Source organism: Oryza sativa, chromosome 10 (assembly GCF_034140825.1).
Source record: "Oryza sativa Japonica Group chromosome 10, ASM3414082v1".
Taxonomy (NCBI): Eukaryota; Viridiplantae; Streptophyta; class Magnoliopsida; order Poales; family Poaceae; genus Oryza; species Oryza sativa.
This window is the reverse complement of record NC_089044.1, coordinates 8,760,544-8,774,761: the sequence shown is the minus strand read 5'-3', so window position 1 is coordinate 8,774,761 and position 14,218 is coordinate 8,760,544. Positions and strand designations below refer to the sequence as shown.

The window sequence follows — 14,218 nt, the reverse complement described above, 5'->3', positions numbered from 1 at the left end:
TAAAATTGAAGATGTTTTTGCCGGTTACTTACAAAATAAAAAAAAAAAGAAATCTTAGCGTCCCGTCACGGCGTCACCTCTGCATGCGTAAAAAAAAGAAATAAACTCCCGTCGCGTGTGAAAAAAAAAAAACCTCTCCCGTCTCGTCTGCGCTCCTTCGCCTGCGCCGATCTCCATCTCGCGTGCAGAGCAGGGGTGCCGTCGTCCTGCTGCATCCTGGTGAGCATCCACGTCCTCTTTCTCATTCATCTTACTCTCCCCCCACTTTTGTCTCGAGTTTTCTTGTGTTAACCCTAGGCTTGTCTTCTGGATCTGGAAGAAGCTTTTCTGTTAATTTGAGAGCCTCAAACCTTAATACAAGTAACAGTTTGTTTTTTCCCCAAAAAAGTTTGGGGGTTCAAATGAATCGAATGCCCATGTCCCAAGTTGGATCCGCCCCTGCTCTGTGCATTGGTTTGGGATCTAGGGCTTCGTTGTGGAAAGGGAAAATGTAATGGTTTCGAATGCGGTGATGGATGTATGGTGTCGTCTGTTAGTGCTAATTTAACGGAATTCGTTCTTGTCTGGTGCTTTTTACTAATGAAAAGTATATGGGTATGTGTTGTAGCTGTAGCCGTGCATTTTGTTCATAGATATGCTTTTGTTCTTTGTTGTTTATTTTAGCCACTTACCAGTACTGTAGTCTGAGCTGGTAACGGTGGTTCTAATGCAGTAATATTTTGTTGTAATCTGTTAGAACAGTGGAAAGTTTTGTGGATTCTAGCATGAGTTTGGGCTGTACTTGATTAGAGCTCTTCTAGGATGCTTTGGGTTCTGGATTTTTTTTCCTTTTTTTTGTTTGGTGGTGGGGGTGATCCGTCGAGAGAATTCCGCTTGCGCTAAGTGGATGCTTTTCAAGCTTAGGCGCAAGGCATTATGGTCCAGCGTTGGGCAGAGGGAAGAGAACTCAAGGGAAAAAAGATGAGAAAGTCACCTGGGGAAGCTTGGTATAAATTAATACTTTATAGAAATGGCGCATTAGTGAATGTTCTTGCAGCTTGGTGCTTTTCAGGATATAGGGACATTTTTGAATGTTCTTTTGGTGTCTTGTGCAGTTGTGCCTAACACGACTTTAGGACCATGCACCTCAAGTGTGGTGTGTTAGGCAGTTCAAGGCGGAGCTAGCCAGGCCTGGGCAGGGTTCATCAGCATGGTGGGCTGTGAACATGCTGACGGTCCTGGGATGGAGGTAGTATGGCCTGAGTGGTGGGAAGCATTGGAGAGAAGGAATAGTGAGTGTGAGTTTTTTGTTTTAGGTGGGGGAAGGGGGTTGCGGGAGGGGGGAATGGGACTTAAGAAAATACAGGGCATCGAGGCCTTGAGGAAGACAAACAATACTGGGTTCTTATGTTGGCTTGATGTTTCTTGGTCACATTTAAACCAACTTGAGGATGTCAGTCCTTAATCCTTATAGGCCGCAGCCCGCAGGTTTAGCCTGTGCGCTAGCCTCCCGCCCCCTACGCCTCTGGGCCTGGCAAGGATAATAGATATTCTGGGTGGATCAAGGAATTTTAGTATCATTTATGCTGATTTGTTGGTTTCAGTCATGTAAGTGTAAATCTGGTTCACGACATTGTGTCGAGTCTTTTTATTTTTGCAGGGAAATCAATATAGAATTTAGACATATGGAATGGCAGTGTCATTGCTAATGTGGTAATGTCTCACGACCCTATGGTGTAAGAAAACCATTGAAGTTAATTTGCACTAATTTTTAGGTTCTGAGCATATATAGTTTTTGTATTATCTCTATTGAATTAGGAAAGCCGGCTTCTGTGGTTAATACACACATGTTTGTGCTTTCTTTTCCTGTAACATGAGTTCTAATAAAGAATATGTTGATATTTTTTGTTGTTATTTCCTTGTCATAGTAATACACTTAGTAGAAAAATCTGATAGTTCAGTGTGTCCTGTGTGACACATCTCGAGGTCTCATTAAATTATACATATATGGTACACAGGCAAGTTTTTCATCATAATGTATGTGCTTGCTATCATGCAATTCTATAGTTTCTATATTTAAGAAAGCACATGTACTTGTACTATAATCGCTAGACTTGTTTTTTTCCATTCATTTTTACTTCATTTTCTTTATCCTTTCTTTGGTTTTTACATGATGTACCACAGTTTTGTGCACCTTAGCATTCTGTTACCTTTTGGATGTGCCCAGCGCTTATTTCTTGAGTAACCAACTATGCGTGTATTGGAAGAAAGGTAGGTTGTGCTGCTGGTACTATTATTCAAGGTTATATGAATAGCGGATAGAGACTATTACCATGTGAGCTGACTTATTGGCACTTAAATTACCTTTAGGTTTTTAGTGACTTGTCACTTTTATAATTGAGTAAAGTATACGGGTGGTCCTTAAACTTGTAGGGGTATGTCATCTAGGTCCCTAAACTCTCAAAATGCATATCCAAGTCCCAGAAGTTGTCATAGTGTGTCATTTAGGTCCCAAATCGCCACAACCCCTACGGGATCCTACGTGGCGTTGATGTGGCATGCCACACGGACATGGCGTGGCATCATTTTGACTAACAAATGGGACCCATTTAAAATTTTTCCTTTTTCTTTTTTTCTTCTCTTTTTTTCCCTTTCTTCTCCTTTCTCTGTAACCCGAGCCGAAGAATGGAAAAAAAGAAGAATGAGAAGAAAACTAAAAAGAAAAAGAAAAGGAAGAAAAAAAGAAGAAAAAGACAAGTCACGTCCATGTGGCATGCCACATCAGCGCCACGTAGGATCCTAGAGGGGATGTGTCGATTTGGGACCTAGATGATACACTTTGACAAGTTCTGTGACCTGGATATGCATTTTGAGAGTTTAGGGACCTATATGACACAACACTACAAGTTTAAGGACCGCCAATGCACTTTACTATTTATAATTTTCATGTTATTGACTTAAAAATAAGAAATGGAGACCATTGGTGTGTTATTGGCTTACCAGGTTAGCGAATTTCATTCATATTTGTCCTTGGAGTCACACTTAGGCTGCTTTGTTCTCTCGTTTAGCGCACACAAAATGAGAAATTTTATTAGCACATGATTAATTAACTATTAATTATTATAAACATGAAAAATGAATTTATTTGATTTTTTAACTTCTATATGGATTTTTTTATTTTTATTTATATTTTTTGCAAAAAACACATTAGTATTTAACAGCTTGAAAAGCGTGCTAACAAAAAACGAGAAAGTTGAAGTTTTGAGTTGAAGAAAAGAACTAGGCCTTAAAATCATAGGCTTGTCAAATATTGATACTTATCAAATTTGCCTGTCCTTTGTTTCCTACCTTTTAATATACCACTTATGTTTTAGAATACAGTTAAGCTAGCAGAGAAATGATGTGTAGCATGCTTTCTTTATGTGCTTGCTAGATGGATAACAACAGTATTCTGCTTCTAAACTTGATTTTTGTAGGCATTATTATCAATGATGTAGGAATGTTGAGTTTCTTTCAGCTTGAGTTTTGTTTTATTAGTTCAGGATGATTCTTACCTGATGAAATTTCCAGGGAAAGTCTTCCTCACCCTGGAAGCAAACTGTTTTAAAAGATTTATTGTGTCACATGATATGAATCTTAAGAATTTATTTATCTTGGGGCAGTCACATTTCTGCTGATACTGGGTAGGGACTACCTACGACATGTCACAGTTTCGCCCTTCACAACATGGTAGTGATAGTGATGCCCAGATGTGGCAACGACAGATGTTGTATAAGCAGCTACAAGAGTTCCAGAGGCAGCAACAGCAGCAGCAGCTTGATCATGGAGGTAGAATGCAGAACTCTTTTGGGCAGTTCCAAGCCCCTGCAAAACAATCCCTAGCTGATCAGTTTCCAACCATGATGAATGAAATGCCTATGAATGAGCCATCAAGTTATGCATGGTCAAATGGTATTTCTCTTGGTGGCTCCAGGTTAGGAAGCAACTCTCAGATTTTAAATAATGGTAACCCACATTGGGAGCAACATCATGGTGCTTCTCTTGGCACAAGCAGCTTTGCAAATGGTGCAGTGTACTCAAACATCCAGAATCTCATGAGGCCAATGGGATCAGTTAATAATAAAGTAAACCAATCTTCTCATTCCCTTCCTGCTAGCATGAGCAAAGGTTCTGGGAATCAGTACTCCCAGTTCCCAGGATTTCCTGCTAATTCCCACAATGCAATGGCAAGAGCTGGTTCAGACCAGTCAGATATGACAGCAAGGTTTGCAAGCTCAATTAATTCGTTCCAGAATGAACATGGTCTTTGTGAACAAGTTACATCCAATAATTTGCAGAATTTTTGTGAAAATGGAAGTGTATTAAGTGATTCTTCGACTCAAAGTCAAGGCGGTAACTTGAAGACAGGCAGTCCTGTTCTAGTTAATCACTTACAACATGGTTTTCATGTTCAACATTTTAATGGCTGGATGAACCAAGTTGAATGTCAGTCAGCGCCGCACGTCGGACCAGCTAGCAGTGCTGCTAGCCTTGATCCCACAGAGGAGAAAATTTTGTATGGAGATGATAACAATTTTACTGGTTTATTGGGAGAGGATGATTCATCAGATGGAGTTCCTGGTCATGATAACTCTTCAGGCAATGGCAACTCAAGCATCCCTGTGTCAGCTCAAGGGGGTAGCTGGAGTGCTCTTATGCAGGAAGCATTACAGTCGACAAGCAGTAAAAATGGCCTCCAGGAAGAGTGGAGTAGCGTGAATTTCCAGAATAGAGACCAGGCATTTACAAATAAAATGACTTCTCCTGATCTGGAACAGAGGCAGCATGCAACTTTAAATAGCATGAACCTACATAGTGCACCTCCAAGTGCACAACCTTCTCCCTCACATGATGGTTCTTCAGGAACCATGAATAATCTGAAGTTCACCAGTTTTCAGCGTGCAACGAAATCCGTGTATGACCATCAGGAAAAATTTTCTTATGGATCTACCTCCGCCGCTATCAATAATCACACAACTACAGGAGCTAATGATGGGCTTTTTCAACCGAGTTTAAAGCAAAGCCATTCTGGTGACTGTGGATCACCAGAACATGTCAACTTATCAATTGGTGTTTGGGCACAACAGAAACCTATGCTGCTGAAACGAAATTTGAACTCAGGTGGTGAACGTTTTATGCCACAGAACGCACAAGGACTTGGGGTATTGCAACAAAGCAGTTATAACCATAATTTTAACGGGGAGTCTAGTAATAACCAAAGCAACTGGAATGGCCGAAATTCCAATTGCGTCAATACATATTCAATTAATAATTTTCAGCAGTCAAACCCTGATGTGAACACTGTTCGAGTGCCAAATGATGGTTATAGCAGTAAAAATACTGTCCTGACGAGTTCAAGCACAGGAATGTTTAGCCCAGGCCAACATCAAATGATGCTTGGTCAGAGCGGGGGAAATTTTGGAAGCAACAATGCTCCAGGGCAAAGGCCACTTCCAGAGACTTCATGTTCACAAGGAAATAATGCAGAGTATGGACTTGCTGGCTTCAGCCAGATGTATACTAATGCAATTTCTGCTGAAGGACATAATTCAAATAATGGTCAGCATTTAGGCATCTCTTTTTCTGCAAGAGGTAATTCCTTTAGTGGAATGGATGCCCATAATTTGGGCCAATCTGACCAGAAAACGATGGGTCCATCTGCACTGCTGAATCATCTTAGTGCAACATCTGGAATTAGTACTGGACATTTTCCAACGAATTCTTTGTGCAATAATAAGTTATTGTCAGAGTCAATTCAGCCACCAAATAACCAAGAGAACCTGCTGGGTGGGAGCTGCCAACTTGCTGGTCATGTTGGGTCAACAAATGAGGTATGCGAGTAGAGTGCATCTTTATTCTTGGTTAATGAAGATACATCTGTTTCTTTTACATTAGATGTTTAGCTGAGTTCATTTTCTGCATTCTCATTTCACTTTTTTTCTTTGTAGAAAATTGCAATGGTAGAGGAACAACTTACTCAACATTCTACTGCCAGCAAATACTCGAATGAACCTCCCTTCAGAGGATATGATGGAACGTTGTTGCAAAACCCAAATAAAATAGTTCAAACAAGGTAGTTCTTCACTTCATATGATCTCGATCATCTACTATCTGATTTGAAGGTTACATTTATTCTTCGAACGTTTGTGATGCAATTATGTTGTTTATTTGTTGAATCAAATGCTGATATCTCCCATAAGAGTACCTTGTATGTTTTGACCAGATAGATGGGATCTCTCATGTATAGTAGTTTCCTTCACCTTATTTCATGAAAACTAGTAATGTGATGATGAGATGATGTTCACTTGGGAGTTACTCAATTCAATACTACCTCTGTCCCAAAATATAAGAAGTTTTGTGGTTGGACACAAGTACTAAGAAAGTAGGTGAAATTCAATGGAAGAAGATTGTGATTGGTGAGAAGAGGAAGGAGGTGGAGAAATTAAAAGGTGGAAGCTTGTGATTGGTTGATAACAGAATGTAGATGGAGGTATTTTTTTGGGACAAAATTTGAATACTAGAAGTTGTTATATTTTGGGATAGAGGGAGTAGTTATTTGGCTTTTTATTGGTCCCAGTATAACAGGAGTAACACAAGGACTCAAGCCTCTTAACCCTTTTACGGTTTTACCACTGTCTTACTAAACATTTCAATCAATTGATGTCTTTAGATTATTAAGAATGTTTCTAATGCAGAATTGATGGTGTATTAAGCTAGATATATGTTGGCTTTCTGAATTTTGTTTTGTAAGTCTTGTGCAGTCAACATATGCTTCAACAATTTCTTCAGAAGGTGGACAGCACAAATTCTGTTGTTTCTAGCAATATGCCCATCAGATCTGATATTACTCCTAATCAACTTAACCAGCCCCCTTTACAAGGATTTGGATTAAAATTGGCACCACCAATGCAACAACAACTAACTTCAGGTAATTTATGGACCAGTCACACCTCTGTTGACATCAAGCCAGCTGATAATTCAGTACCAGGGGAAGACCAGCGACAGCTACCTTCCACTCCTGGTTCGACGACTTCATCTGGCTACCCGAGTCGATCCTCACCATTTTACTCATCAGATGCTGATAATACTGGACTGTCAAGTGGGTGCCTCCCCCAAACTAAAAGCTTAGGCCAGCAATACCCAGTTGCAGAGCCAAAGTCTGCTCCTGTAAATTCTCTTCCTCAGCAGTCTCTGCAAGGTACTGCAGCAACAATGCTCAAGAATGTGTGGACAAACATCTCAGCACAGCGCCTGGGGGGTATCCAACATAACAAGATAACTCCAAATATTCTCCAGTCAATGATGTTCCCAAGTACTATTGGTGATTCCACATTACGGGGTTGTCCGAAAGATGATTATCAAAGAATGAGGGTAGCAAATCTATCTGATGATGCCACAACTACTACCAACTCAGGAAGGCAAGAAATAAAGCGAGTTGTGGAAAATGATGGATCTGACATACCAAATATGGATCAAATGGGAGATATTTTATTAGGAAAGAAAAATGCCCTTCAGAGACCCTTGATGCAGCATGGCATCATAAACTCGTCACAAGGGGAAAATATGGCAGCAAACATTCCAAATATGGGTTCTTCCTTTAACAAAGTTTCCACCTATGGTGGCATCAGTCTGCATGGAAGCCTGGCACCATCCAATTCCCAGCAGATAAATTATTCTCTACTGCATCAGATTCAGGCCATTAAGCCTGTTGATTCTGATCCAGAAAATACGTCTGGAAAGAGGCTTAAAACAACTGATATGAGTTGTAATGCTTCACAAGTTGAATGGCCCGGTGCCGAAAGAGCTCCACATGGAGAAAATAATCCATTGAGATTATGTACAGATAAAACTGAGGTCCCAAGAATCTCAAACTTGTTGCCATCAGATCAGATGTTAAGGTTTGCTCCCAGGAACAGTGAAGATGTAACCTCAACCATGCCATCGCAGGTTCAGTTGAGGGAGTTAACCTCCACCTCCAATGATATGGCCACTGCAAGAACTGATCTTCAAAATCAATGCTCATCTCTTGGCACAAGCTCAACAGAAAATTTAATTGAAAGTGGTGACAAATTAATGATCAACCCTCAGATATCACCCTGGTTTCAACATGGTAGCAACAGAAATGGTCATAATCTTGCTATGTACAGTGTCAGGAAAACTGCATCACCGTATAATCATCCAAAAGTTCCCTGGAGCATGGACACTAGCAGTGTTTCTGGGCATGGACTTGAATGCTCTACTTCTGTCAGACCTGAAATGCCTTCTGGTCTAAAGGTATCTTCTTCGGTGCGAAGACCGAAGAAGCGGAAATTTAAAGCTCCTGTGCTTGTTTCTTGGAATCAAATCATTGATGGCCACCAAAAGTTGGCGGACATGAGGTGTGTTTTCCGCTCCACAACTGTTACCAGGCTTTGGTTCTTATTCTCCTAGTTGTAATTTGCACTGATTATTACTTTGTTCAGTCTCAATATTCATTGAAATGTAACACTTTTTCAAAACTTACAGCACTCTGGGTATGGACTGGCCTGAAGCAACTAATAGATTAATCGAGGTCTGTATGAGATAACTATTCTTTTATTGTTTCACCGGTGTTATCCAATGAACATTATGCGTCATAACAAAATATGCATTTGTTATAGGTGGAAGATGAAGCTGACATTCAAGAAGATGCTCTCATATTATATTTACCACGTAAAAGGCTAATTATGACCTCTCGGTTGATTCAGCAACTTCTCCCTTCTATACCAGCGGCTATTCTTAGGGCACAAGCTATATCAATGTACCAAAGTGTAACATATACTATTGCTAAGTTGACAGTTGGGGATGCATGCAGCATGCCTTCAAATTCATCTTTGGACACTGGCACTCTCATAAGTAGTGGGGATAAGTAAGTTCCTATTAACTGAATAATTTTGCAATTACAAGTCATGTAGTAAGTTGGCCTTTTGCAAGTAACATCATTTCCCTAAGATATTTACTATTCATAAACAGGTCATATGAACAAATTGAGAATGACAAAATGAGAGACAGATTCACAAAGGCCGTTGAATTTTTTATTCCAAGATTTAAAAAGATGGAGAATGATTTTGTGAGGTGCGTGCAACTATTTTCTCTTGATTCTTAATTGTGAAATATATATGTTTCCCCTGCACTGCATTTGATGTTGTCCAAATTTGATTGGAATAAGACAGAAAATCTGGTTGGGAAAGAAGAGGTGTATGGTATTGAAGAGAGTTGGACGGGGTAGATATGTACTAGTAGAATAGACATACAGAGTTTCCTCTTTGCTTGCCTTAGAAAGAGACCTGCATCCCTCTTTTCTGAAGGACCCCCTGAAGTAATTAACTAGCTTGATTGTTTACTGAACGCACTTCTCACTAATTTGATTTTCAAGTTCACTGCAGAGGTGCTAGTGCCACCTTTTGTATTGCAACAATTGATTTTTAATTTTATATATTTCAGACATACTTTATTTATGTCTTATCTGTTTGTATCAATTCCTCTATAAAGGATTTTTGTATATTTAAACTTGACAGTAGTGCTTTTTTGTTTCTTTTTAACATTCCAATATGCACCTTCTTATTTTTTTATTCATTGCATAATTTTTCTTGCTAGTGGCCTTGATGAGATTCCGTAGATAATTTACTTGTTGTGAACACAGTCTTATAGTTCTCTTACAGAGTCTGATTTTTGTCTATCAGATACCTTCAATACTGTGGAGTTATCCTGACTTGGTAGAAAACCTGAATTCAATAATTAACTTAGTTAAAATAAAAAAGGCATACATTATTGATAGAAAAGATAATTGAACACGCACCAGATCTCTTGCTGTGCTACTTGTTTTTCATCCTGCCCATTTTGGCAGGTGCTTACATATGATTCCTGTTAAATTCACATAGTTAAAAAAAATTTCTCAACCAAAATTTCATCCTGTTGATTCCAGTAATTGTAAGTTCAGATATACCTATGTCGGAGAACACTCTTACTCTTACGATCTGGGAGGATGATATGAAAGTTATTTCAGGCGATATGATTAATATCTTGGTTTATTCTTCAAAAGTAATGAAAATACATATAGTTGGCAGGATGGAGTGGAATATTGGGTTTGAACAACCAAATAAATGCTGTTATATGATAAAGCATGCTGTACTTTAGAATTTATCTACAGGTATATTTATAATTTAATTACGTAAAGTTGTGATGTGAAAATCAATTCATTATTTTGGTTAGTTTTTCTTCTGGAGGGAGGCACCGCGTGGGGGTGGGGGGGGGGTGCTTCGTTATTGCTGACACATGCTATCCCTCTTGTCATAATTATTTAACATGTCCTCCAAGCCATCGCTAATGAGGGCGCTCTTTGGTGCCTAGCAGGAGCAACTAGGCTTGTGCTGCTGATGCACTAGTTTGTTTCACTTCCTTTGGGTGTGTGGTGTTCTGTTGTATCCTTGGTGGGCGGCTGTCGGAGTCTTTCGCTAACGCCGTCCACGTTTTCTTCTCTTTCTTAATGAAATGATATGCATATCTCCTATATGTTCTAAAAAATAAGAACAAGTTGGTCAGACTTTTGAAACATTGAATCATTGGTTTAGGGCATTCACAATGCAATGACTAGGATAGTGTCCATAAAATTAAATGAGTTGCTACATAGGATAAAATATGATGTGGCAAGTGAGTAAATGAAGAAAGAGAAGGAAGCCATGTCTTGCATAAGACATGGTTTCTATACAACATCCATGAAGACAAGTAGCATTAAATTTGAATATTAATTAGTAGTGTTTGCATTGGAAAATTAGTGTCTAGTACTAGTTTCTTCATGATGTGGAGGATATGGAAATCATGGTTAGTTTCTTGCATTGTGATTGCCCTTATATGCGATAAGTTTATAAAATTTAATAAAATTATGATGGTACTTTTCAAGGCAAATCTATACACAACACTTTTTTGTTTGGGGGCAATTGCTTATTTGACCCTGTTTTGAAGTCTAACTACCGATTTGACCCTATTTTTTCAAGTTTGCTTATTTGACCCCGGTTTTCAAAATTGAAGTTCAAGGCTGACCCTATTCCGTGAAGGCAACATAGGCTGTGTTTGGAGGTGGGTGTTGGGAACCCATCTGCCATGCACGGAAAACGGAGCGGTCCATTAGCGCGTGATTAATTAAGTATTAGGTACTTTTTTTTCAAAAATGATCAATATGATTTTTTGAAAACAACTTTTGTATATAAACTTTTTGCAAAGAACGCACCGTTTAGCAGTTTGAAAAGCGTGCGCGCGGAAAACGAGAGAGGAGTGTTGGGAACTTGCTCTTGCAAACACACCCATAATGGTGTTAACTAAGAGACAAATTGTCCTTTTTACCCTTGCTCATTTCACCACGTTGTGCAAAAGATTATTTTTTATTCAAATCTTTTTGATATTTTTGTAGCGAATTAAGCATAGCTTGACTTGTTTGAGATAAGTTTGATATATTTGGCTTTATTTTGATAAATTTGTTTTTCAATTTGACAGAAATTTAACAAAATTAAACAGATTTCTTTTGCAAAATTCTAGCATCATGTTGTCTCATTTTTGTCCATCCAAAATTAGAGTGAAGAAAAACACATATAGAAGTAAAGAAAGGAGATGCTCGGCCGGCAAAATCCATTTTCGCTGCCCAGCTGGCCCTTGCTTGCCCTCCGCCCACAACCGCCTCGATGACGCAAAGCCGAGACGGTACCGCTGTCGCCGCTCTCACGGCACAGCGCCACCGACCTACTCCCTTGACCCACCGTCGTCGCCGATCTCACCGCACGCTGCCACCCTTGCTCCCTCGGCGCACTGCAGCCACTGATCTTCCGCCCACCATCGATCACACCGGGCACCGCCACCGCGCCGCGGCTCCCTCCCCTCGGCGCATCGGCGCTGCCGCTCCTCCCCCCGCCCCCGCGAGCTAGTGCCGCTGCGCCTCCGCTTCCTCCCCTCAGCGCACCGGCACGGCCGCTTCCTCTCCCGGTGAGCCAACGCCACCGCCACAGCCGCGCATAGGCACTGCCGCGCCTCAGCTCCTTCCCCTCAGCGCACTGGTGCCGCCGCTCCCGCCCCCTGGAAGCCGCCAGCGCTGCGTGCCGGCGCTGCGGCGCCTCCGCTCCATCCCCTCAGCGCGTCGGCGCCGCCGATCCTCCGTGCACGAGCCGGCACCGAGAGAGACAGGCAAGATACGATTTAGACCGGATCTAAATGAATGGATATGGAGGGTTAGATGTGGATAGGGTTTCTTTGAGGGTATTTTTTTTCCCTTCTTTTAAGTGAAACTTTAATGGTGCAGCGGAAACAGGGTCAGACGGGGTGTTCGTTTTTTAAAAGCAAGGTCAAATAAACAAACTAGAAAAAATAGGATCAAATTGGTATATAGGCTTGGAAATGGGGTCAAATAAGCAATTGCCCCTTTTTGTTTTTATAGACTAAGCATTCAAGGAGTTGGTGATGATCAAAGCTTCAAAAGATTGACCGAATCTTATGCTCAACATCAAAATTTTACAACCAAAGGGAGTACCTTTTGTACTAAGAGAAAGCAATTGGCATTTACTACCACATTGTGGAGTCTTTGCGATGTTAAAGCCTGATATTATATTAAGCTTATATGCCAAAATGGTTTCTCAATTTGTTACAGGAATGACATTACTATGGTTTCTCAAAATGCTTACTAGTTAGTTGCCTGCGCATATTTAAAATGCATTTATGCTATAACAATATTTGTCCAATCTGCTCATTATTATTAGGTTCCTTCCATGAAGATATATACCTTTTATGGGGTTTCTACTAAGCGAATTTATAACCCACACATTTATTTTGGATGAGCACAAGATCATTTGGTCCAGTAGCATGTTAATATCTGTTTGTCACTTTGCAGCTTAAACAAAAGGTCTTCAATGCTAGATATACAGTTGGAGTGCCAAGATTTAGAGAGAATTTCTATTGTGAACCGGCTGGGAAGGTTCCATGCCAGGAATTATCATGCAGCTGGAGTGGAGGCCTCATCAACTGATCTTGCCCCTCGCAGAATATATCGTGATAGACATGTCATGACATTTGCAGTACCTGTAAATCTTCCTGATGGGGTGCCTTGTTTGTTGCTCTAGGTCTAAGATATTAAATTATTCGTTGGTTTGGATTGCACCCTGTAATTTTCGAAATGTGAAGATGAAATCCAAGGAGGTTGGTTGCAAAACTCCAATCAACACAAGTTGAAGAATCTGAGGGATGCCAGCTGTGCCAGCCGATCAACTCAGTGCTGGGTGTTATTGCTTCTCCCTTAATAGTATAGGTCCCTGTATATTGTGAAAGTAAAAAAGCATTGGATCTCATCTCGTATCATTTTCTGATCGAGAATAGTGCTAGCTTCATCCAGTTATTTTGTTAATTTGGCGAACTTCAATCGCTATTTATTGTAATGAAATGCTAGGTTGTTCTCTGGGGAAGGTGGTGTTTACATGATTACATCTTTGAAGGTTTCATTTTTATGCATTCTAGTTCATCTGAACTCTCGGATAAATCACTGATGTACTTTGTGAAAGTATTCCTGGAACAGGTATGGAGCTGAATGAGGGCTTTGGCAACACTCTGCTCGAGACTTGCTGATGGGTATACCCTTTCCCTTATGTAAAACTGTTTGTTCAAATATATGATGCAAGATTTTTTTTTCTTTTCCTGTGTTTACATTATTATCGTCTGTTTATTCAGGTTCTGCTTCATCCGTAGTCATGGGCACGAAGTTGATGGAAAGCATTTGAAGCATTCTGATGATTCTGTTGTTTTGTTTGGTTGGACTAGTTAAAGCATGTTAGCCCTGGAGCTATTTTAAATTACATCGACTGTACATAAACTTACCGGTGAATGCAGTACACACTTATAAAATGTTCATTATTGTGAATCAAGTCCAAAACGATATATTATGACTAATTAAATTGTTGAATGTGCAAATAACATTCATATATATTTTTCATATGCACTTTGTATTTATTTAATTCTTAATTATATTGTATTGGTTGCATAGTTCTTGGTTTTGGTTTTAACGCACCAAACAAATGTGTACTAAAACAAGCCATGTACTTAGTTGTTTTGAATCTTTTTCTAGTTAATCTTTTTTAGTTTGATCTAAATATAGCAATATTTTCAACCAAAACAAACATATCATTAAAATATATTCAATGCTATATTTAGT

General features: G+C 39.8%; 1 protein-coding gene across 2 annotated transcripts; it reads left to right on the top strand.

Moving 5' to 3' along the window:
• Positions 1 to 117: 117 nt before the first annotated feature.
• Positions 118 to 13,517, top strand: LOC4348293 (uncharacterized). Of its 2 annotated transcripts, none has more exons than XM_026020767.2 (8): positions 118 to 219; positions 3,642 to 5,849; positions 5,967 to 6,091; positions 6,780 to 8,396; positions 8,524 to 8,569; positions 8,658 to 8,905; positions 9,010 to 9,111; positions 12,908 to 13,517. In XM_026020767.2, the coding sequence occupies exons 2-8, from the start codon at positions 3,681 to 3,683 to the stop codon at positions 13,134 to 13,136; spliced, it is 4,536 nt and encodes a 1,511-aa protein (XP_025876552.1). In that variant the 5' UTR covers positions 118 to 219; positions 3,642 to 3,680; the 3' UTR covers positions 13,137 to 13,517. The 2 variants fall into 2 exon arrangements, with proteins under 2 accessions (XP_025876552.1, XP_025876551.1); XM_026020766.2 differs by having other exon boundaries at positions 3,550 to 5,849.
• The last annotated feature ends 701 nt before the right edge of the window (positions 13,518 to 14,218 follow it).